Source organism: Thunnus albacares, chromosome 5 (assembly GCF_914725855.1).
Source record: "Thunnus albacares chromosome 5, fThuAlb1.1, whole genome shotgun sequence".
NCBI lineage: Eukaryota > Metazoa > Chordata > Actinopteri > Scombriformes > Scombridae > Thunnus > Thunnus albacares.
This window is the reverse complement of record NC_058110.1, coordinates 3,478,644-3,503,125: the sequence shown is the minus strand read 5'-3', so window position 1 is coordinate 3,503,125 and position 24,482 is coordinate 3,478,644. Positions and strand designations below refer to the sequence as shown.

General features: G+C 40.0%; 3 protein-coding genes across 8 annotated transcripts; 1 reads left to right on the top strand and 2 right to left on the bottom strand.

Annotated features, from left to right (window-relative positions):
- Positions 1-1,356: 1,356 nt before the first annotated feature.
- On the bottom strand, positions 1,357-12,286 carry ccnq (cyclin Q). 6 transcript variants are annotated; one of them, XM_044352434.1, is made up of 7 exons: positions 12,200-12,286; positions 11,736-11,782; positions 11,468-11,648; positions 10,199-10,382; positions 7,903-8,035; positions 7,454-7,672; positions 1,357-2,042 (listed from the first exon to the last, which is right to left on the bottom strand). In XM_044352434.1, the coding sequence occupies exons 3-7, from the start codon at positions 11,613-11,615 to the stop codon at positions 1,953-1,955; spliced, it is 774 nt and encodes a 257-aa protein (XP_044208369.1). In that variant the 5' UTR covers positions 11,616-11,648; positions 11,736-11,782; positions 12,200-12,286; the 3' UTR covers positions 1,357-1,952. The 6 variants fall into 6 exon arrangements, with proteins under 6 accessions (XP_044208369.1, XP_044208372.1, XP_044208370.1 ...); XM_044352437.1 differs by having other exon boundaries at positions 11,740-11,782; XM_044352435.1 differs by lacking the exon at positions 12,200-12,286 and adding an exon at positions 11,858-12,171.
- Positions 12,287-12,354: 68 nt separating this feature from the next.
- On the top strand, positions 12,355-16,652 carry cfap126 (cilia and flagella associated protein 126). The gene is made up of 5 exons (XM_044352439.1): positions 12,355-12,478; positions 12,578-12,640; positions 12,797-12,871; positions 12,974-13,174; positions 15,951-16,652. Exons 1-5 carry the CDS (start codon positions 12,452-12,454, stop codon positions 16,302-16,304), a joined length of 720 nt encoding a protein of 239 aa, XP_044208374.1. The 5' UTR covers positions 12,355-12,451; the 3' UTR covers positions 16,305-16,652.
- Positions 16,653-17,261: 609 nt separating this feature from the next.
- zgc:101663 (alpha-1,3-mannosyl-glycoprotein 4-beta-N-acetylglucosaminyltransferase C) lies at positions 17,262-24,461 on the bottom strand. The gene is made up of 5 exons (XM_044352427.1): positions 24,234-24,461; positions 21,361-21,459; positions 21,088-21,238; positions 18,506-18,760; positions 17,262-18,408 (listed from the first exon to the last, which is right to left on the bottom strand). The coding sequence occupies exons 2-5, from the start codon at positions 21,454-21,456 to the stop codon at positions 17,498-17,500; spliced, it is 1,413 nt and encodes a 470-aa protein (XP_044208362.1). The 5' UTR covers positions 21,457-21,459; positions 24,234-24,461; the 3' UTR covers positions 17,262-17,497.
- Positions 24,462-24,482: the final 21 nt, after the last annotated feature.

Below are 24,482 nucleotides of genomic sequence, written 5' to 3'. Positions count from 1 at the left end.
AAACTCCTTCCCTAGCTCCTCTTTCTCCTCACCCCACCCTCCATACCCTACATTCCCCTTTCCTTACCCCCTCCAAATCTCATCCATCCATGTCACTCTTTTTCCCTACTCCTCTGACTCCTTCCCTCAGTACTCCTTCCCATGTTATGGTTAATTTATGGAGTCTGGCTGAACATGCACCCTCTCCATTATTAATATAACATTAGGGAGACAGAGGGAGGAGAGAAATGAAAAAGGGGAAGGAAAAGGGTGGAGAGAATGGGGAGACTGGAGGAAGAGCAGACACAGGGAAGAGGACAGTGGGTGAGAAGAGAGGGAGAGGAAGGAAGAGAAGGGATAAGGGAGAGAGTGAGGAAAAAGAGGGCAAGAGAGATGAGATGAGGGAAGATGAACAGCTACGAGGAAGACAGGCAGATTTTTCCCCAGCAGCTACATGAGGCAGAGAAAAAAAAACATTTGAGTTGGAGGAGAGTGACAGATGAGCACGGAGGGAATGTGTCAGGAAGAGGAATATTGTATGACGCGTGATGCTGTTGGGATGCATGCAGTCTCTTGTCCCGTGAAGAAAAGCAGAATGCATGAGGAGGAGAGGAAAAAAGAGAAAGACAGATCCAGGTGTGTCAGAGTTGATCGTGTGACAATGACTTTTCTCCTGGGCGGGCAGGCAGGCACACACATATACACACACACTTGAGACAGGCAGGTTGAGTCAAAAGTAACTGAATAAAATACCTCACTCATGTTCGTCATAATGAAGTACATGTAATGAACATGTCATCCAGCTCAACAGTGTGGCTCACTGTGTTTTCAGTAGTTTCCGGACAACAATGGAGCTCTATAGCACAGAAAAATCAGGCTTTGGATACACACCTTATACTTGATTGTAAATCAATTTATTGTTGGTTTTGGTCTTTTCATGGGATTTGTTGGCCATAAGAAAAATATAGAATATCATAAGACTTATGGGGGTCTGTGGAGATACACAGACCAAATAAAAGTGACATTTTTAACAGCAGAAACATCTGTATAAATCATACAGCAGATCACATCCCCACATATTTTTCATCAACTTGCTCCTCCACCAACTAATTCATGAAAAGATGTCTGGGAGTGGCAGCACTGCAAAAACAAGAAAAGACTTAATAAACCAAGAGGCCTCTGAGCTGCCAAATATCTCACTATAATCACCACATTATCACTTATGATGAAGAGGTCAATGAATGTATTCACATGTGCATTCATAGACCTCGGATTTAAGGTGATTTATTAGGAAGAAAATCCACTTTTCCTCTTCAATATGCAGTTTTATGCAGCAAGTGCTCTGGATTCTAATCAGACAATCAAGACAGCCTCAACTACATATTTGTTGACATGAAAATATTTATTGACATTATCTTAATGCTGAAATGTTTTAGGATATAGAATTAAATATTGAGTTGAGGTCAACATTCCCATGTTTTTTCATGAATTTGCTGGACTCTTTGATGGAATTATTTGTAACAAGTGTGTGAACTTAGAATGTCCTTGTAATTAAAATATGTTATGTGTGTAATGTGAAAAGATCACTAGTGTTGAGGGCTGGGATGTGTTCTAGAGAAAGCTAGTACTGATGGTAATATTCCAGAGCACATTAGTACTCTGCAGGGCTGCGAGATCAGAGATCAGAAAGCAAGAAATGTCTCCCCAGGGTGGCAAGAATTGGCAGTGCAGGTGTATTTTTGTCACAGCTCAGAGACCAATTGGAGCAACACAAAGTGTTTGTCTCTCTCTCACACAGAAACAGGGACACAAATACACAAATGCACCTGAACCCAGACAGTTACATGTAGAGAATTACCCATACGCACGCACACATTCATGTCACACACACACACACACATGTAAACATACATATACAGTAGACAAAAACAACTCTCTATGTCTCCCATGTGAAGGTCTTCTAGGTACGTCCTTCAGATACACTTGGCCTCCATGTCGTAGAGCTGGAGAAGGTCCGAGATCACAGCATCGATGTCTGCTTTCGTCACGTCCTCACACAGCACCTACACACACACACACAGCACAGACCTCAGCTCCACACCTGGCCTCAATAAACAGTAGGCAGCAAAGGCGCACACACCATTTCAAATGACCTAGATTTTATTGCCTTGAGAACTGAAGCGGAAAACCATAACAAACCCTGACTTCTTTTTCCATTTGCATTTGGATATACTAATTGATAAAATCTAAGCTAAAACAAAAGAGACCTCATTAGTAAAACTGTTTGATAATGGGAAACTATAATTGCCAACATCCTGCAATTAATACATACCACTAACAAAAGGCATTTCTGCTTACATGACTGGCTGGATCTGCACAATGGTGCAAAGCTGTAGAGTTGCTGTTGGCATGACCACAAAAAGACAACTGCGTGGGGCAGGCAGTGCTGGTAACCAACACAGCCACTGTTTGTGTTTGACATTCTGTAAGAATACCCCCTACATACCAAGTTGAATACTGCACACGCATTAAATTCCATTAAATGTGCAACAGGATCCCCACAGGATAAGATCCACCAGCTTTTTAATGAATAAACTGAATGGAAACAACAGATTTCTTTTTTTTTTTGTTGAAAATATCCCTAAAAAGTTTTTGCATTTGGCTGATGTGAAAAAGTTAGTCTCTGGAAATTTGGCTTGAAATAGTAAAAATGCATATATGATATCGAAGTTCAATGGCTCATTAAGCATCCACAAAAATCTGTGTCAAGATAAACTTTAATAACTATTAGAAAACCTAGTGTTTAGACCACTTCTCAAGACTATGTAGGCATGGCAGATCACATTTTGACTGACACATGCACCAGCTACTGGGGGCTGGCTAACTACAGTAGCTAATGACTGGGTTTCCATGGTGCCGAGCCATGCTTCTATCTCACTAAGCCTCGCCTCCAGCACGGTAAATATACTACATTTATTACATGTACCATCATCATTAAAGGAGGCAGGGGAATAACTAAACATAAGACACACTGAACAAGAGAGAGCAGGAGGGCAAGAGGAAGAGAGGGAAGCCATTGCTAACTGCTAAGCTAAAGTAGCTAGCAAATCTGAAAAGCGTGTAAACAACTGTGTAACTTGTGAGAAAATCACTAAAAGGAAGAGAGAGCTAAGAGTGCTTGAGCAGAACTAGTGTACGTTTGAGTGTACAGTGGGTAATTTGCTGCAGTAATGAAGAATATAACAAAACTAACTGGGTTGAGATGCAGAAATGCTACCAATGACACAGAAACTCCGACAACTGGAAATGAGACGATGCGCTTACCGCAGCACTTCACGTCATTTATGATTGGTCCGTGGAATTTATTGTGTAATTTTCATAATTAATGTCTGAGCATGACCATGCCCAATTCAAACCCAATATCAGGAAAGTTTACAAAAACTTAAATGACAATTTATAATCTGGATTAGAACTAATTTCTAATACTTTTTAGATGCTCACTATTATATATGTAAGACCCTAAATAACATAGTTAGAAGGATATTGTGGATTTGTGTTTCCAGTGACTTTAATGTATTGATTATTAAAAAAAATGCAACCAAGTGCAATGGAAACAGACTTAGTAAATAAATGATGTTGCACATGAAGCATGTTACTTAAACATCACTCAAGCTTCCACTGAAGAGACAGAAACATCAGAACTGTGTGGAGCGATGAGGAGATGCTCCTAAAATTAATATGTAAATGTAACAAATACCACGTTTCAATCAAAATTCCATATTTCCATTGTTTTTCATTATTTGAGGTTTGATTGGCGCTCTATGGATTACATCATCTCTCTACTGCAATTGTAGGATGGCACCAAAGTGGAAAATTAGGACCATCAACTGTTTATCTTGATGTACTCAAATAATATTAACACACAGTAGTGGATGGAAATGCACAATTTTCTCCAATTCAGTTAACATTTCTGCTACATTTTAATGGAAACCTGGCTACTGTCAACAGTTTTTATACCGTAGGAACCAATTCTTTGGTGCAAAGTAGCTCCATTGAAATGGTTCACAGTGAGGTCACTGGATTAACAGGGACTTTGAATTGAACTAACAAAATTCCATTAACCTCAATTTTATTGGGGTGGTGGCAGAAATCTATATCTATAAAACTTGCGCAATTAAAATCTACACTACATTGCTAGATCTAAAATGATCTTGGGGTTGGGTGTGGCAAAATGGCTCGAGGACACCCCCTAGAAAATTTCAAAGTCAAAGCCCTCACCTTTAAATTTGACATGTATTTAGATGTAACATCTCCAGACTAAAAAAAAAGCCTCTTGGAGCCATCTAACAGGAAGTCAGCCATTTTGAATATATTTTGCATGCAATGTCCAATATTAATGAAAATGTATATTCCTGTATATTCCTATATTCACTTGCTTTCAGACACATGTTTGCTGCATTTATATCACTTATGTAGTATTGCCCACATGCAACAGGAAGTAAGGCTTCCCTGACGGGTCATAACTATTCAATACTGAATTGGATTTCAACCAAATTTGGGAACGTTGTACATAACACCACACTACACAAGTGTGTAACATCTTATACAGTTAGCTAAAGTAAAGCTAAAGTAGCATTATAACATGATATTTCTGCAATTATATTGTCTTTAATGAAATTAAACCTGGTAAATAGGTACTCCATGAGAATCTCTATGACATACTGAGCCATGGCACCAATAGCCTGACCATGTGGTCATTAAGAAAAAAACACTTAATTAAACACTTAACAGCAATATCTCTTAGATGTAATATTCCTTGGTAACAAATTCAGCAAAGTTGTACAGATGGGGATGTCTGTAGTATTTAATACAATTTCTCCTGTACATGGTGCTACGAAATTTGAAAAAAGTATTACTTAAAGAAAACTAGCGGCAGGAGTGAGTAGCAGCAACTAAAAGTGCTAAAGTGTTCAAACTTGATTGACCGATGACCCATGTGGAAATATGTAACATATTGTAACATGGGACCAACAGTGCCACCATGTGGTCAGTCATTATGTGTTTTATGTTTTGGCTTATAACTCATGAACCGTGAAGCCTATCCAAACAATTTTTACATAGTTTATTTCTTGGATTATGCCAAGTAGACTGATACAAGCCACACCCATTTGTGCCTAAAAATGTTTTCCGCCATTTCAATTTTTTTGTAAACACATTTTTTGCTTCTTCTTTTTGGCACATATTTCATCTAATCGTTACCAAATTTTGTACATACCATATTTAGACAACGCCAAACAAAACTTAATTTGTTATTGGATGTCACTTATCAATTTGTCTGTAATTGATTACCAAATGTTTGAAGGCGTGGCCTGATGCACTCAATGGGCCATAACTCTTCAAAACTGAATTGGATTGCAATACAGGTTGGGAATGTTGTACACAAAGCCACACTGCACAAGTGTGTAACATTTGATACCATTCTACCCACAGGGAGTGATACTGTAATAATATAAATTGATATTTCTAAAATTCTGGTGCCATACTACTTGACAACTGCCATATCTCTTAAATGTAATATTCCATGGTTAGAAATTCAGCAAAGTTGGACAGATGGGGATGCTGATGAAGTCTGTGGTATTTAATACAATTTCTCCTGTGAGTGGCGCTACAATTTATTTTACACTGCTGCTGTAACAGAAGATTGCAGCAGGAGCATCAGTATCAGTAACAGCAACTGGTAGCAGCCTGCAGCAGCAGGCAGCTGGCAGCTCATACACGCAATTTCTTCAGAAACTGCAGAATTTTCTAGTAATTATTATTTTTCTAGTACACCATTCATTTTTGAGGGGCTTGGGAAACTTGAAAACATGAAAATTCACATACATGCCAGAACTGCTGAAAATTGCAAAGTTCTGTAGTGTCTGGGCTACATAGCGCCCCCAAACGCAGGACCATATTGGGATAAAGGTGCTTGGATGTTCATGAAATTGGGTGGGATAATTGCTCTTGTCATTCTGGACATAATACTTTTTTAAAAATTTCTTTGCCAGACAGGAATTCAGCTGTTTTGGATTTTGTGTGTCAATTCTCATTTTACCAACACGTTTTAGGTCTTCAGGATGCGCAAATAGTCATGAAACTAGTAAATATTTTAATTAGTATCACAATTGGGCTTGGGTGGGGCATTTCAGGTCTACATCGAAACTAGTCTATAGCTACTACTTACTTTGGCATTTTTGAGGTGCATGCAATGTCCAATATTCATGAAAATGTCAATGAAAATCTAATCAATTAAAATTAGTGGGTGTTCTCTAGTGCCACACAGTGGACACAGGAAGTGATAGTTATCTCCTATATGCAATGTCCAATGTTCAATGTATATCCATGTCAGTTGCCCTCTGGTAAATGTACTGCTGCATTAGTGGGGGGAGAGCGGGTCGTCCACTAATCGGAAGATCAGCGGTTCGATTCCCGGCTCTTCCAGTCCGCATGTCGATGTGTCCTTGAGCGATACTTAACCCCAAATTGCTCCTGATGGTTATCAGCCATCAGTGAATGAATGTGTGTGAATGATTACATTTCCTCTGCATGGTAACCCCGTACCCATTCAGCATATGAATGTGTGTGAATGGGTGAATGTGATTCGTAGTGTAAAAGCGCTTTGAGTGGTTGGAAGACTAGAAAGGCGCTATACAAGTACAGTCCATTTACCATTACCATTAATATTTCACTCATGTAGTATTGCCTACATGCAACAGGAACTGAGGCCTAAATGACACATAGTTCCTGTACTGCACACAAGAAATATTTTACCCATTCACACAGTGTCCGATAATCCTGAAAATTCAGAGCTGTGTCAACAGATCTACAGTATTGATACGAAGGCTGTTGCTCCCTCTGACACACGCAAGGTGCAAGGGCCCGTTAATCGCTGCTTGCAGCTTTAATTTCTATTCCAATTGCCGATTTAAAGAGGAAAACGGGTTAGGGGAATGGGAAAAACAGGAAAAAATGCATTTGTTTATCCTGTTGTCAAACAAGTTCAACACAGCTTTGGACAGAGGGTTCACGGACTGGGAGGCATCAAGGCAATTCCCGTGCCTAGTCTGCAGGAAAAAAAGAGATCGTCAGTTCAGTAGGCAGTTCTTCAATGCGGCCCAGGACACAATACGTTTACACTGCTAAATCAATATGGCCACATGTGGCCCAGACCGCCTCCGAATGTGGTTTGAGTGATCGGATCTCAATGTGTCCTAAATGCGTCTTGGGTGAGCAGCTGATACTAGCAAAGTAACTGCTGCTACCGACTTGTTCTGGCCTGGACTTCTCTGCCCACAGAGAGAAGTAACAAATTAACAAAATAAAATAAATTAATCCACATGCATAGCCTCTTTCTCTTCCTCGCCCACATACGTTTTTGATCAGACCTCTCTCCTCAATCTGTAATTAAGAACACTTTACAGTGAACACACACCTGCCACCACTCTTTCTCCCCAACAGGCAGCTCCACTCCATAGCTGTTTAGAGCCAGGTACAGCGTCGCTATGGCGATGTGCTGGGGTGTGTGGCGAATGCACATGGCTCCATGGTAACAGTCTCTAAGCAATGCCCAGGAAGTCTCAGCGACTGGAGTTCGAGACCATGCGTGGCGGTTCACCAGCGACTTCACAGACAACAGATAGTGGAGTAAATACTGGAGAGAAGGACAGAGAGAAGAATATTAAATAATATAAAATATTACATTTATTTGTTCTAGTTTGGGCATCAAGTGAATAATGTGTTTAAGGGTTATCAGCCAATCACAGGTAAGTGAATCACTTTCACTGAACCTGAACCTGAACCACAAAATAATATTATAATGCCAATACTGAAGAATTTAGAGAAGCTGAAATAAACAAATACAGACAGACAACAAATGCTTACCTTGTGAGGGTGTTCAAAGGAGACGTGGAAGTTGAGCTGCCGGAGGATGAGAAGCTCACACTGCACCACGCTGTCCCTCAGGTCCCAGAACTCCTTGTCACATTCTAGAGGAGCGCTGCCACTGTTGAAATATCTGGGAGGAAGGAACAGAAGGAGAGAGGGAAGGTGGGAAGGAAGTGGACAGCATTTGAGGTGACTACCCCAAAAACACGTGGCACACCAAACAGACAGTGATGAGCATAAAAAAAAAAAAAAAGAGTTTGGCTATTTTCAAAATGTCCTGCAGTAAAACACTCACAAGTATTTTACTTTTCGAGGATTACGTCTTCTGCATTTATCCACCAAAAGCATGTCATGTTTTAAAACTCACACCATTGACCATTTAGTCACGTTGTTGCATGTGTGCTAGTGCATCTTAACGAGGAAGCGGCGGTGGTCCGATAGGGACTAGAGGTGAGGAGAGTGCGGAGAGAGGAGGTTGAGACGACGGAGGAAGCGGAGAGCAATCAAATGTGATTACTTGCTGCTTTTGTTAGTTGTCTGTGACAGTAAACTTGAATATATTTGGGGTTAGGGCTGTTGGTTGGGCAAAACAAGTAATGTAAATGACAACTTGTAGTTTGGGAAACTTTGATGGATATTTTTCAGTATTTTCTGAGAATTTACAGACCAAACAAGTAAGTGAATAATGGAGAAAATAATCTGCAGATGAATCAATAATGAAAATAACTGTCAGTTACAGCCATATGTGGACCTGTTTCTCTCAGTTTTGGACTTATCCTCGTACAAAACAAGCAAGTTCAAAATATTATTATGGAGAGAGATTTGTTTCATAATGATTTGTGAGAACAGGTCGACAATCTGTGTGTAAATGTGTAATCTGTAAATATAAAACACCTTCCACAAATACAAAAAAAAGATCTGTTAACTCACAAAAATATTTTGCAAATATAAATCGGATCTGCAAATACACAAACTAATTCCTCAGATAAAAAAAATAATCTGTGAATACATTCAATTCATTTACAAAAAAATGAAAAGTATTTGTGAATATCTTCCTCAGATTTACAACTTTTGAACAAGCATTTGTGAACTCAGTTTTTATTTGTGAATTGAAAAAGCATTTGTGGATCTCAGTACTACACTAGTGGATTTGTTTTTTTTACACAAAAAGAGTTTTGAACAAACATTCCGCCGGTCCAAACCTTGGATTAGTATTACTTCTGGTCTATTTACAATACATCATATTTACAATATATAAAATCCCACACCCTGCAACATGAAGGTTTACTGTTGCCATAGCCAGTTGCCGGTTCAGTAGCTACCGTTAGCTTAGCGTAATCTACATATTAACAATGGACAATAAAACTACAATACGACATTTCTACACAAAAACAACTATCAACACCAACAGCCATTCTTTCAAAGACCTTAACCAGGATGCTGTCACTTGTCATATCTTACAACAGTTAACGTAGCCTCACTGAAACAACGTAACGTTAACTTAACTAAACACGGTGCAGTTCAACACAGACATTACAACTACGTTAGTAAGGGTACACTACTAATAAGATGTGAAGTGCTTTGTGACTTTTACCCACCTGAAAGAATAAATTAAAAATATAAAGAATGAAGTGGCTGATAACTGCCAACTGAAGAAGCAGCCAAGCCACCGCTTTAGAGAGCTGAACGTTGCCCACAAGCATCCTCGTGCCTTTCATACTCAAACAGAAATGTATACAAAAGTGTGTGCTAAATAATATACATAGAACAAATAAACACACGAATACTCACCAGTGTTTCCCCTATAATAGTACAACAAGAACCCCCGCCAGGCCAAATAATAGCGCTGTTTCAAAAAGTGAGACAACGTCTGTGTCGTTGCCTGGGAAACTGCAGATATCGTAACTCCTTTTAAGGAATAGGGCAGTGCGTAAGTGAAGAACGAGCGTCAGAAAAATGACGGTGAATGCGAGCGGAGCAGAGGAAAAGTTCAGCAGTAAGGCTGCATTTTTGTGAGTTTACAAATCTTTTTTTTGTATTTGTGGAAGGTGTTTTATATTTACAGATTACACATTTACACACAGAATGTCAATCATTATGACACAAATCTCTCTCCATTGTCAAAAGAATGACATGGGCATTTTCCAATAATCAGTAGATTAATGGATAACAAAGCCATAGTTGCAGCCTTGTACCTCAAGTATTTTTGCTCTCAGCGGTATGATCAATGATTAATGTGGCTATTCAGCAGAATACAAAGCCTTTAGTGTCCAATGTTGACCAAGCATTTTACCTGTGGCTTACGTTGATGATGTCACGGGTTCTGATGTGCTGCTCTTCCACTTTGCCAGCCAGGTACAAACAGCTCATGGCCACCAGGTAGGGTTCATATGCACACATGCTGACACGCTCAAAGAAATGGTGGTACAACACACACGCTGTAGCCACGGGCACCGAGCACATTTCCAGCTTCACTCCTGAGCAAGGAAGGAGCAGTAAAAAAAAAAAAAAATCAATGTCATCATCTTTGACAGATTCATTCACACAGAGTCACATACTGATTACCATCTACAAAATCTCTAAATTCTGAAGAGGCTTCCTTCATTTAACCCTTCACATTCAAACACAAACTCAATAGGAAGGTACGATTATTTGAAAATTATTTGACGTGCCTCTCTCATTTTGCACCACCCCTCTCCCTCTCATAAATAATCAACGGGGGTCTCATTTATAATCGTTGCGTACGCTCAAAACGGGGCCTGAAAGAGGGGTACGCCACTTCCCACGCAAAAGCTGTGATCTATAAAAACAAACGACGGGATTACTCCATGAGCATCTTTTAATTTGAAAAGATATCAGCCAACTCAGATGTTAAAGTCCGCCCAACATTTCATCAGCACTGCCTCGCAAAGGAGAGTGTCAGTTGTGGAGCCGATACACTGACTCTCGACACGTATTGGCTAGGCGTCTAAAGACAGAGAGAGTGATTGATGTGGCGAGAGAGACACATGTACATCAATATTCATTAATGTTTTTGCATCGAACGTTTATGGTTGAATGTGGGCGTGTGGAAGGCGGGATATGAGGCTGATCCATGTGCGCACATTCCCAGGTGGACTGTGATTTACAAAGGGAAATATGTGTGCATTTGTGCGTACGCAGGGTTTTATAAATCTGCACGCCATTTCCGGCTTTTATGCGCACGCACACTTTTAGTATGGATCTTACGCACTGTTTTATAAATGAGACCCCAGTACCTTAGTGCACCTCTACTGAATAATATATCTCACTATTATGGAGCCCTGGAGATGAAAGAAACAATTAAATGATAAAAATAAAAAATTACTTTGGTCAAAATTATGACACAAGTCAGAATTATGATAGTGAATAATAATTTAGCCTTAAATAGTCAAATATAAAAACTTGTACTTACTATCTCCTAATTTTGATTTTGTAATTTGACCTACCATATTTTTTTTTAGTCATGCATAACTTTTGATCTTTTTTTCATGGCGGAAATGAGCTTCCATATCAAACATACAGCATGCTGTGGGTTAGTTACCTGTCTCCATAATGAAGCGACAGACACGAAAGTGTGTTTTCGTGTCCAGGGCAGTGTCAGACTCTGCCCCCCCACCGGAGGCTCTCCTGCCCGCCAGCCACAGCGGTCCATCTTGGGTGTCAGATAAACGAGAGGACGGACCCTCCATGGCTCAGGGACAATCAGCGGGAGGACCAGGTGTCTATATCAAACAATGAAAAGTCAACTAGCTAAGTGAAATGGCTCAGCTTGAGAGTTAGCGTTAAATTGTGATTCGCTGTAAACTCACCCACCCGGAGCTGCAAAGTTATGCTGCGGCAGAGTTGATGTATGTTCCTAATTAGAAAAATAAACGGATTGCTTAAATTATCTGGATATATCATGGATGTATCAAGAGAGGGACTTACTAACCACCTTGCCTGGAGGCGTGTTAGCTGGCGGAAGAAAATAGATGAACTTCTGGTCAAATATTCCAAAATAATAACTTCGTTTTCAAACATGATATGCTTCAAGTGCAAAGTGTGTGCAAAGTGCAAAACACATTTATATGGAAGCCACGTGTGAGAAAATAAAGCATAATTAAACACGATATGCTCTCTAGCCAAGTCTGTCCGTAGTCAGATCAACCAACCACTAAAACCTTCCGGTTACATCTTCCAAAATAAATGTGTTATTCAAGGCCATTTCAGGTTACGAGACACGAAGCAACAACAAAAACTACAATCGATCGTTATTACAGGAAAAAAAACACACATTGATTCAAATAGGCTCTTCTCATTTCTCTATTTTGTGCCTCCTCGTCTCCTCTCTCCTCCGACCTCCTGCCCGTGACCCGGAAATCGACCTACAAACAGTCCACAAACTAAATCGTGTTTGTTGTGGATTTTTTTTTCTCTCGTGCGCATGCGCCTAGTGTCTTGCCATAAAAGTCCGGAAAGGACAAGTCGTTTGTGTTGCTAAGCAACGAGTCAACAAAAAAAGACGCGGCTGTAGTCAGATGCAGAAATGTCGTCAAGTTACTCTGCAAACCAGGTAAAATATACGTCTTCCACTGAGTGAAAAAATGAGGAACAAACATTTTGCTGTTCTGCGTTTACTCATTTATTCTGACACAACACTTTCTATCGTCAGTATGACACCGCCTTCAAGCCGCAGCGGCTGCAGAACTGGTGTAAGACAAAGCGCTTCAAAGAGGTATCAGCACTTCTGTCCTGTTGTATTATACTAGTTGTATTTCACATTGCCTGGTGGTTCCAAAGGTAGCACTGTCAGCTGAAAATTTGATAAGTGACATCACTTCAGCTCACTGTTTGTGTGTGTGTGTGTGTGTGTGCGCGCGCGCGCGTGCAGAGACCCACTGCACAGGACGGTCACACCACCTTCATTGCCGATGATAGAGGGCATCTTCTCCCAGGAGTGGTTAAGGTGAGAGCACATTAAAACCTATTTCATTTTCTCTCTTCATTAAAAATTGCCTAAAAATGATCCACTCTCTCCCTATGTGCGTGTCTGTGAATTATACCACAGAGGGGCAGTGCATGGCCAGAATTTAAGGAGACGGGGGATCTACCTGCTTGTATCTCAGCTCATCGCATCAATCCTACAGGCCGCTCCGTGGAGGGTCTCAACAGACTGAAGTCCTGGGGCTTTGACGTACCGCACACTGGCAAGTCTCAGCCACACAGAGGCAGCAAAAACACAGATGGGTTGCAAGATGCTGGTGAGCAGGTTAGACCCACAGTCTGTTCCACCACACACAAACACACTTGCAACACTTGAAATATTGATATTACAATTAGATATCTGAAAATCTAATAAATCTGTGACCTTAATTTTACCTTCATATCATATATGACACAGACCTTTGAAGAAAAATTAAAAATTTAAGTTAATATAGTGCTTGTGTTCATGATAGGAAAATTATTTTAAAATTTAACATTTGTTTTGAGTTTTAAATCATAGTGGAATTTTTGGATGTTTCAAAATCACATTTTAGAGGAAATTTGACTCTCCTAAACCACTGGATCAGTACGTGATGACATAGAAATAATCTTTTTGTGTAGCTCATTTGTTCAAACCTGGAGGGAGACATGCTTCACTGCACAATACTATGACCACACTTTTCCTGCCACTTCACAGCCTAATTGTTTTGGGGAGTAAAGGAGACGCAAAACATAATCATATTCCAGAAACTGTTTCCAGGAAGTAATTTGAGCAACTGTAGGCCAGGGTTCTGTCCCTGTGGAGAGCCAGCGGAAATTAGCAAAGCTCTGCATGTTGCCTCAGGAAACAAAAAAAGCTGTCTCTGATCCTTTATTACTCATCGTGCATGGAATAGTATGCATAATGTCTGTGCTGCATATCCTTCTTTCTAAATTGCTCCAGCTTACTATTCACATTACTGTATTATGCTTGATATATATTCTCTCAATTCTACAAATCCTCTGTTCTATAAACAAAACTGAGGGCTATAAAATTGATCAACTTCAGGTCATATAAATCAGTCACATAGGTATATTTGTCATATAGTTTGGTTCAGTTTATACCTAATATTTCAGTCAAAGGCAAACTTAGATAGTATAATGTCATGTTCAAGGATTAAAGGACAAGTTCACAGTTTTTCAAGCCTGTCTTAAACCAATAGTCAGGAGCCCAAATGAACATTGAAATAGGTTTTTCTTTCCATAATCATTTCTGCTGCTCATACTGACCATTAGATGATCCCTTCATAATGCACTAACAATGTAAGTGATGGGGGCCAAAGTCCACAGTCCTCTGTAAGGGATTTATTGTGTCACAGTATGTGCCGATACAGTGAATCTTGTTAGAGACACCTGGTAGTGGAATTGACTGTGTCATAAAGAGTTTAGCAGTGTTTATTGGTTAGGCTATATGCTTTCTTATTTTATGACATTGTTACTTTATCACTATATATTTATGTATTTTAGCCGAGACTGTTTGGTTGTTCGGGAGAACGGCTGTGTGCCCTTCTCCGTGCTGGCATGTAAGAGTAAAGAGAGAAAGATTCATCAATCTGTGTTTTTAATTCTTCAGAGAACTTAAATTCTTAAGAAATTCTCCTACACCTCCTTCTGAGCATGTGTCAAATCAAGTAGATATCTTTCAACAGTACAGTCTTTTTATTGCCAAACTTCTTTTTGTTACTATACTTCCACCGCAACTCAACAGGGAATCACTGTAAGAGGAAACACAAAGAGGAAATTAGATGCTAAAAAGACTGTAAATGTGGCAGATGTCCACTTGATATGACTACTTCAGACTGCTGAAGCCTCATATGAGCTTCAGATAAACTTTTAAATGCATTATTGCACATAATGACTGTGTGGACACACTGTGGATTTTGGCCTCCATCACTTACATTAAAAGCACATTTGAAGGGGATCTTTTAATAGCCAGTATGAACAAGAGGAATGATTACAGCAAGGAAAATCTTTCAGTGTTCATATGGACACCTGACTGTCTCAAGACAGACTGAAAAACTGTGAACCTGTCCTTTAAACTGTAGAGCAAATTAGTTCACCTTTTTAAAAGTGTACATTAAAGACAGACTATGAAACTTTTGAAATAAGATATAATACATTCTAAATCTTACAAATGAAATTTTGAATTCATAAGCAAACAAATGTACTCACTCAACCACACTCGGGTTTTGCTGGTACAGTCTTACTTGTTCTGGTATGACCAATAGCTCATGGTGGCTAATATTAGCAAATATATAGATAGATATTACTATAGATATTACTGTTTAACTGACATTACTGAGTCAGTTCAACTGCATAACTTCTGCTAGTATCATGTTATATTTGATCATTTCCCCATAATTGCCACAACATGAAAAGTTTAATTCTCTAAAACCTTTTTCTCAATTCAGAACACTCAGGGGTTTTGCTCCTATAGCCTTATGTGGTCTGGTATGTCCAGTAGCTTATTGTGGCTAATGTTAGCTAACTTTGGATAGATATTGCTGTATAACTGACATTACTGAATCATTTTGTTTACTTTATGACTCTTCTTTACTTATGCTACTGTTACAAAATTTGTTTTAGCATTTAGCATTATCCTGTATTTGTCACTTATGGCCCCAGTGCTGTTAAGTGTCATGGTCACAGGGTGAGGGGTTAGGTTATCATTTAGGATGGGTTGCCAAAATTCAAGAGGGCAGTGTTATCTAATTAGGACCGTCAGAAGGCAGACACCAATGAAACGAGATAGGAACACATGAGAGTGGTGTGCTGCAGATAAAGAACAACCTGACATCAAGACTATGTAGCTACTAATGGTCAGTAGCTAACACCATTAGCTACTAGTCATACAAGACCAAGTGAGGCTGAAAACAGCAACACCTGGGTTTACTGCTTATGAATTTAATCTTGCATAGGTAGAATGTTATTTTTTCTTTTAAAAGTTACAGTCTTGCTTTAAATCTGTCCCCATGTCTCTTAAGACTGAGCAAGTGGCTACTGTCTGCTCTCATATGTTTCAGACCAATGGGGGTGAACAGCAGGATGGTGCTGCCCCGTCCTCCATTCACACATCTGCAGCTGAAGCCCGTCCAGCATCTCAGACCCGACCCGTCACTGGAGGCGAGAGAACTGCTAACCAGACAGACCAAGACTTGCAGGCAGTAGTGTTTGGATCTGATGCTCAGCCTGCCAAGGACAAACAAGCTGTACAGGATACTGAGGAGAATGCAGCGTTGAGGCCTGCTACTGCAAAGGGAACAGGTAGCAGGCCCGATACTGGCAAGGGGAAACCAGTATGCAACGTGTCAGTAGTGAGCCAGGGAAAACCATCATCCTCCAAACAGAGAGACAGAGATGCACAGCAAGACCAGTGACATTTAATTCTCTTAGTGGACGAGAAAATACCTTCAAAAAAACAAACCTTGTAAGCCAAGTTTTGCTTATTTTTAGCATGGCTGACCATACTCACAGTGGTTTTTGTTATGGATGTTTGACTCATGATGATCAATGACTGGAAGGTTTTTTAATCCACATTGTCAGTCTACATCCACATACTATTTCCTCTCGCCTACTTCCTCTCTCTCTCTCTCTGGTTTCTACCTCTGTTGCGCTTATTAGTTGCTGTTCCGTCTAGAATGTCTGATTGTTCTGTGAACTTGCCAGATAAGATAAGAGTTCCAGTGCCGTTAAACACTGCAAAAGAATAAATATATTGTTCTCTCCTTCATGGAAACAGAAGTAGACTGTAAGTAGATAATATGCATGTTTGTCAGTCAGTGATTTGATTTGGTGCCCACTCAAATTCTGGGATAGGTTTAGCAACATTTTGCAGCATTATGGGTATATGAAGAAGAAAATCTGAATCTTGAACTGTTGAAAAATGTAGAACACACCTACTATAAAATGGACACATATATTGCATAAATGTAGTTGATCATCATTGACTTGACATTGAAAGAGCAGACATACTCCAATTTATGAGGTGTAAATTTTAACATATAATTCAATTAAAACGGTAGCATGAACAAGGTCCAGTACAATGTAAGGCTGTTGGTGTGGTTATACAAGCACGTGTTTTTTTATTGAGTGCATTATGTTTTACAATCTAAACCTGCCTTCAATACTTTGAGAAATAAACCACTGCACAATCCTCTGGAACACAGAATGGCCCTGTCCTCGTGACTCATGACTCATTATAAAACCACATGGATTTCATTGAGTTACTCTCTCCTCCACACTTCAACATTTAAAAAGACAATAAACAATATAAATAAACACCTCCTGTGAAAGTTAAAATGTCAATCTGATACAAAACACATAGAACTGTTTTCTTATTGCTGATAACTTTTATCATTGCAAATCTCCTTATTATGTTGAAGAGATAACATCACAGAGCTTGGTCAAACATTTTCTTCATATACAGTGGCTTTACAATATAATTGAGCGTTTGATTGTAGTTTCACCGATGAAACAGTTTAACAAGGCACGATAGTCTTGTGTTTCGTCAGTACACAAGGTCCAGCAAATCAAACAGAGATAAATTATTAATCTGGCAGGAAAAACAAATTCACACCTGTGCTTGGTGTGGAGGTGTTCTTGGCTTTGTTGCGATCCTGATTTTCCTAATGATCACCCAATCCCTCTGCCCAGCTGTGACTTGTATCCTCAGACAGGAAGATTCAGAGCCATATTTTTTGTCTACCTCCTGCATCCCAAACCTCCCATTCTCCATTGTCCCCACTGACTGGAACTCTTTGCAACTTTTCTTGTCTTTGTCAATGGTAACCACATTGTGGCCTATTTCCACCGAAGCTGACTCAAGGAGGTCTTTGCCCCCCGAGCCTGTTTCTACAAATATCTCTGTCACCACTGTAGGGTCCCTGAACACCACAGTCAGGTAATTTCCTTTCTCTGGGGAGCGTCCCCAGAAGAATCCCTCCCCAGCGTCCCAGGCCAGTTTGGGGAAGTGTTTCTGGTAAGTGGACATATTGGAGTAAACTTCTGCTGGAGGATTGGAGTACAACCCCTCCTCAAAATCCTTGTCCTTTAGTTTGTTATATATCCCTTGGAACGAAGAGAAAGTCCCCATGTGTTGGAACAGTGAGGGTTTCAAGAGGATTGGCTTACTCTGTGTCAGCAGCTCTCGGAAGTGTGACATCAACCAATCGCAGGGCATTTCCTGGTAGAAGAGGAAGAGGAAGCGGGCCAGGAGAGGAAGGTGAGCTGATCTGTAGAGTTTCCCAATGAAGCCAAGGCTGGAGAATTCCAGCATTGCCCAGGTGGTTTTCTTTGCTTCTTGCTCCTCAACATGCCTCTTGATGGTGGAGAGGAAGTTCTTTGCGGAGGAGATGTCATCCTCCAGCTGGAGGTAATACTGACCAAGGCCGGTGCTGTAGTGGATCAGGAAGGAGTAATCAAGGTTCTGCTTGGAGCGGAACGACACTCTATCAGGAGCATCATTGTAGTTCCTCTTTAGACCTGCAGGAGGGCCATAGAAAGACTTGTATTAGCATCACGACATCAACATGACAGGGTTATGAATGTATTCGTACACTAGATAGCATGTGCAGTGTACCTGTAAGAGGGGGGTACCACTCCTCAGGAACATGCAGGACCACCAAGTGGCCTTGCTCCAGCTCCAAGGCAAATGCAGTTTTGATCTCCCTCACCGTAGTGACTCTCCAGCTGACATCAAAATCTGCTAGCAGTACCACCACCACCATGGAGGAGCGCTCTTCAGGAGACGACTGGGAGAAGAGGGACTGCAAGGTGGGGATCAGGTAGCTGCCCTTCTTCCTTTTCACCGATGATAACCCAACAGATAAAAACCCTGAAAGATGTCAGGGAAATATGAGGGTTTTTTCTATAATGCAGAGCCATTGATCTATATTACCATTATAACATTTATAAACACTTCTAAACACTTCTCCTATAGTACTAAACATTGTCTCGGTTATTTGCTTGTAAAGGATGCACTTAAAGTCTTTTGATTTCAGATTCAAACCGCTGACATTGCTGTTATGTTGCATGCATCTTAACCAGTGACCTACCAGGGCCAAATTTAAAATCTTGCTTAAGCTTTTGCTCTGGATCCCACAGAAGTTGAATTACTTTTGTAAGGCACCCTCTCAGTAACTGGTATTTTGTTGAGTTGGGCCCACGACTCAGAAAAGGCTCAAGGTGTTCCAACATCCCAGAATCACCCCTAAATCCAACAGGAAGTCCACAATTCACTTTCCACTTTGTGCCAATTTTGGACCCCGAACAAACGCTATCTCCTCCTAGGGCGTTAATGGTATCGGCTTCAAACTTTAGTACATGACTTATCACACTGTGCTGAACAAAAGTTATTAAAAACTTTGTAATAACTCGAACAGTTTAGATTTTATAAGCCCCGAAAGTTGGAGTGCCACATCGCACCTTACAATGTAAACCAATGGGGAGGCAATCTCTGGGCATGGACTTTGTGTCAAACTGAGGTGTCTGACGTCTAAACTATAAGTCTGACCACTTTCAAACCTGTATCAATGGATTCGCAACGAAATTTCCTACAAAAAATGTGATTTTTAAAGTAATGGGATTTATGGAGATTTCACCAGAAGTGTACTCCTCTCCAACTGCTCTTCGTTATGTCACTCCCTGTGGTGAAACACTCCGCAATACACACTCATCATAAAATAACAGGGGGAGCAACAAAAGACTTTAAAACTCAAACTCTAATATCTCAAAAACAGTAAAAGATTTAAAAAAAAAAAAAAAAAAAAACATGTAAAATCAAGATTTGTAGGTCAAAGTCTCGTGACTCATTTAAAGGTCAAATGAAGTCTGTATCTAAAACTATGTGGAAGCAGTAAATGTTCAAAAAGGTGTGGGTTCGCTCACACTCTCCATTCAAATATATGAGTATGACAGTACACATGTCAATCAAACTTTGACCAGGTCATTGTGGGTTAAAAGTCTTTACTTTTCTAAAAATAAACTTGATGAAAATTAGGAAATTAATTTGTTTTACACACAAACTCATCAAGAGTTTTGTTTACTAATTGAAATTCAAGTGAATGGGCCCAAAACTTGCATAATTTTGATGATGCAAGTGAGAGCAAGACAGACATGTCTCACCCTGCAGAAAATTCTCATCCTCAAACCGTTGAGATTTGATGTTTCGCCATGACAGAGGAAGTTGCTATAACTTTATAGTAAATGCTCCAGTCTGCACCAAACTTTACATGTTTGATAAGAGTCCCGGCCTGAACACGTCTACATGACAATATTCTATCAATGATGCAAACTGTCTGAATAGAGCCCCCTACGAAATTTCAGTGTAGCAGCGGGCAAAATAGTGGACAAAGGAAGTGATGTTTATCTCCTTCTTGCATCAGCCCGGGTCTGAAGACATCTACATGTCTGACATGTAAATTCAAGATTTGTAGGTCAAAGTCTCATCACTCGTTTAAAGGTCAAATGAAGTCTCTATCTAAAACTATGTGGAAGCAGTAAATGTTCAACAAAGAGTTGGTTGCTCAAACTCTCCTTTCAAATATGAGTATTTTTCTGTGTCCAGCTGCAGTTACTTATTGTCTCTACACACCTGACAGTACACGTTCAATCAACCTTTGACCAGGTCATTGTGGGTTAAAAGTCTTTACTTTTCTAAAAATAGACTTGTTGAAAATTAGGAAATTAATTTGTTTAAGACATAATCTCACTATGCTTCCATATTGTCTGTTTTCACATGTAGTTTTATATATATGCAAATGTACAACAGTGTCACATTCATAATGAAAAATCTGCAACACTGTTCTGTGCAAGTCCAGGGTGCAAATATGCAAATGTGAAGGGCAGTGGAAAAAATGCTTCTCACGTATTGTCCTGTATAATCCGCTGTGTCATTATCCGATGTATCAGACACATGATCAGACCGCTGGGTTTTTTTTTTTGTTTGATTTTTTAAGAGTTCAGCTCTGACCTGTGACAAGGCGACAGCTTGGAAACCCTTCTCATTTTTCTAATTTGTGCCTCCTTGTCTCCTCATGTCTCTTCTTCACCTCCTTCGTTCGCTTCTCGGGTGGGAGGGACTAAGATGCGAGGAAAGGAAGCGAGGGAAGGAATCGAGGATGTACAAACGGTGAAATGAGAAGAGGAGAGTGTGCCACTCACTCGGTTGAGTGGATGGTGCTCCTGCAAGCAGCTCGTAGGACACATTGAGAGGCAGGTAATCTCCCCGTTCCACCCAGGACTCCTTACTAACCAACCTCTCCGCTTCCCAGATCAACTTATTTGGAGTTGGTTGGTGTGACTTTGTCCAGCCCTGCAGAACAAATATTTGTTTGAGAAGGATGTATACATGTACTTCATTCATGTAAGCATTGAACATGTGAATCATCTCATGGGCTGAAATGTGTGTGCTTGGTAGAATGAGTGTGTACTCACAGAAATGAGGAAGTTGGAATGGTTAATGAAGTACAGTCCCCCTGCAATAAGCAGCACGGCCAAAATAACATTCTTCTTTCTTGCATGACGTCGCATTTCCTATCATATACCCACACACACACCCACACACACACAAACACCCACACCCACACACAAACACCCACACCCACACACACACACCCCCCAACACACACACACACCCACACACACCCCCCAACACACACACACACCCACACACACCCACACACACACACACCATTATGTTGTGTGTAACCAATTCAGTACAACAGTAAATAATTCAGCAATTAGTTAATGAATGTTTCAAAAGGGCTCAGACACAACAGGTTAGATTAACCTGTGTGTTCAGGGGCCTACTTTTGAAAAAACATGCAGCTCTCTCTCTCCTGCTTTGAGCCTAATATATGCATGTTTACATGCTCATACTTACAGTTTGTTTTATTTCACTAAGCTGCTGAGTCTCATTCCTCTCATTTCTATCCTGTGTCTGCTGCCAGTTATTTAATAAATCGATAGTAAGAGTGTTAATCAGAATCTTTAGAAGCATGCATCATTAAAAATAATTCATCAAATATTCATGAAAAACTGAGCAACCTCACTACTCACATATCATGCTGTGACAAAGGATTTTTCTTAGTCTAATATTACAGTGATGATAAATACACAATTAGTTTAGAACCAGTCAGAAATATACTTTGAAATTGATTACGCCCTTTTTCACTTCCTTGAACTGATTGCTGCAACTCTGGTGATTGAGTAGTAACACCTGTTCCTCAGGAAAATGCTGCTGGACTTGTATAGTAACAAAAATATCTGTGTCAACTCGCCCAAACTGGATTTCACTTTTAAAGATGGTTTCAGCCATCATACTTTTAGTTTCCATTGCTGTTTTGTCTTCTTATCTTCATGTCTAGTTATACTGGACTTGTGGCTCTGTTGCCAAAATAATGTGAAAACCAGACAACAGGTAGGTATTCACAGTGAATGAGAGAAGGGAAGTGCTATGTCAACACTGTGGAAAATGAAAAAGGAGCGGAGGGGTCACCCTTAGGTTTATATTTAGCCGGGACAGGCTACTCCCTTCAGCTCTGTGGTAACATGCATTGACAAGTAATGCTTTCAAATATAGTCCAGGAATTCTGTTAAGATGAGTCCCAGATAGGTTCATATCCTGTCCAACCATATTACTTATCTGGTGCAGGGGTACGGGACACATTATAAGACTGTCACAGTACACTGCTGAGCCTGCATTGCTAACACTAATAATAGATCACGCCTCTTCACCTATAATTAGTAGCCCGAGCTGTATCCTCCTCTTCCTCAAATTCCAAAATAATGTAATAGAGTAGATACTAAAACACGCTGCCTAAACCTGGAGACAGTGTGTGTGTGTGTTGGAAGAGTTAGCTAAAGCAAGTTAAGTTAGAGAACTGTAGCCATGTTGTAGTATAGTCTAATTTTCTTCAGTTAAACAAAGATAAAACTGAAGTAATTGTTTTTGGAGCCGAGGAAGAATGATTAAAAGTCAGCTTCAAATCAATAATGTTAAAAACCACAAACCAAGCCAGAAATCTTGGTGTTGTCATGGACCTGAATCTCAAAGCCCACATTAAGACAATTACAAAGTCAGCCATCTATCACCTGAAGAATATATCAAGGATTAAAGGATGTATCAACAGGATTTGGAAAAACTTGGTCAATGCATTTATCTTCAGTAGACTTGACTACCGTAACTGTCTTCACAAGTCTCCCTCAAAAATCGATCAGCTGCAGCTGATTCAGAACACTGCTGCTCGAGAAATCTCAAGGACTAAGATAGAGGATCATATCACTCCAGTTCTCAGATCTTTACACTGACTTCCTGTCTGTCACAGAATTGATTTTGCTGCTGGTTTATAAAGCACTAAATGGATTAGGGCCAAAATACATTTCTGATCTGCTGCTACGCTATGAACCATCCAGACCTCTCAGGTCGTCTGGATCAGGTCTGCCTTCTGTCTCCACAGTCAAAGCTAAACATGGACAAGCAGCGTTCAGTTTTTATGCTCCACATATCTGGAACAAAACTCCCAGAAAACTGCAGGTCAGCTGCAACTCTGTTCCTTTAAATCACAGCTGAAGACTTTTCTGTTTGCCACTGCCTTTAAAAAAAAAATTAAGGTTAATATCTCACACTGCACTGTAACGTTTATTCTCCTGTTTTATCGGTCTTATTCAATTTTAGCGTCTTTTTATTTCCAATTTAATATTTTTAAATTGTATTTATATGTCTCTTTACATTGCCTTGAGTCGCTTTTACATTCTGTCTCGATGCCTTTTATGCTCTATGTAAAGAACTTTGAATTGCCTTGTTGTTGAATACAATACAAATAAAGTTGCCTTGCAACAGTCTGGAGACCAGCACAGCAGGACTGTTTCAATAATTGTAGCGTTACCATAGCTGCTATCGTGGTAAATACACAAGCAGCTTATATAAAGTTATCAACTGAAAGCCAAAAAAAGTCATTATAGGTAAATAAATACTAAAGTGATTTTGCTCAACTGGAGCATATTGTTCCGACTGTTAATTATGTCTAGCTCTAATTTAATGCTTCCACGGTGCAGTAGCTTTGCTAGCGTTAACGTGGATCGAAGAGTAAAAAAACTGAGTTCAATAAGTGAAAAGGTAACGTTAGGTTAACTCAAAATACTATGAAAATAACCCGACACCGAAAGTACTACAAAGGCCTCTCTGCCATTGAGTTCAATAAATAAATGTCCTGGTCACTGTTTGAGAAATTATAGTAACGTCAGAAAAGTAATGTTAGCTTGTAGTCATGTCGTTCACGTTCATAATGAAAGTCAGCTCCACTCACCTCCTTCAGCACAGCAGCTGGCCGGTAACGTTCCCGTCTGCGGGTTATACTCCTTGATACTGTACTTAACGGGCACGGTAAGTTAAATCAAAGAAGGCATCAGTGGAGAGGAAGAAATGACTCGCTTGTTGATATTACCTACATGGAAAAAACAATGTTGTCACATTCTCCAGTTTCAAACCCCCTCGCTTTTTTCACTTCGCTACATGCTGAATGGGCGTGAGTGCGAGTCACCAGGTGGCTTTATGT

Bases quoted from the DNA above. Each gene is read 5' to 3' on its own strand.
- ccnq (XM_044352434.1), bottom strand. From the start codon at position 11,615: ATGGAGGGTCCGTCCTCTCGTTTATCTGACACCCAAGATGGACCGCTG. The intron at 10,383-11,467 runs GTAACTAACCCA...TTCCTTGCTCAG, and splicing joins TCGCTTCATTATGGAGACAG to GAGTGAAGCTGGAAATGTGC. The intron at 8,036-10,198 runs GTAAAATGCTTG...CCTTCCTCCCAG, and splicing joins ATCATCAACGTAAGCCACAG to ATATTTCAACAGTGGCAGCG.
- cfap126 (XM_044352439.1), top strand. From the start codon at position 12,452: ATGTCGTCAAGTTACTCTGCAAACCAG. The intron at 12,479-12,577 runs GTAAAATATACG...TTCTATCGTCAG, and splicing joins CAAGTTACTCTGCAAACCAG to TATGACACCGCCTTCAAGCC. The intron at 12,872-12,973 runs GTGAGAGCACAT...ATTATACCACAG, and splicing joins TTCTCCCAGGAGTGGTTAAG to AGGGGCAGTGCATGGCCAGA.
- zgc:101663 (XM_044352427.1), bottom strand. From the start codon at position 21,456: ATGCGACGTCATGCAAGAAAGAAGAATGTTATTTTGGCCGTGCTGCTT. The intron at 18,761-21,087 runs GTGAGTGGCACA...GACATCTTTCAG, and splicing joins AGCACCATCCACTCAACCGA to GGTTTTTATCTGTTGGGTTA. The intron at 18,409-18,505 runs GTACACTGCACA...GCCCTCCTGCAG, and splicing joins GTGGTACCCCCCTCTTACAG to GTCTAAAGAGGAACTACAAT.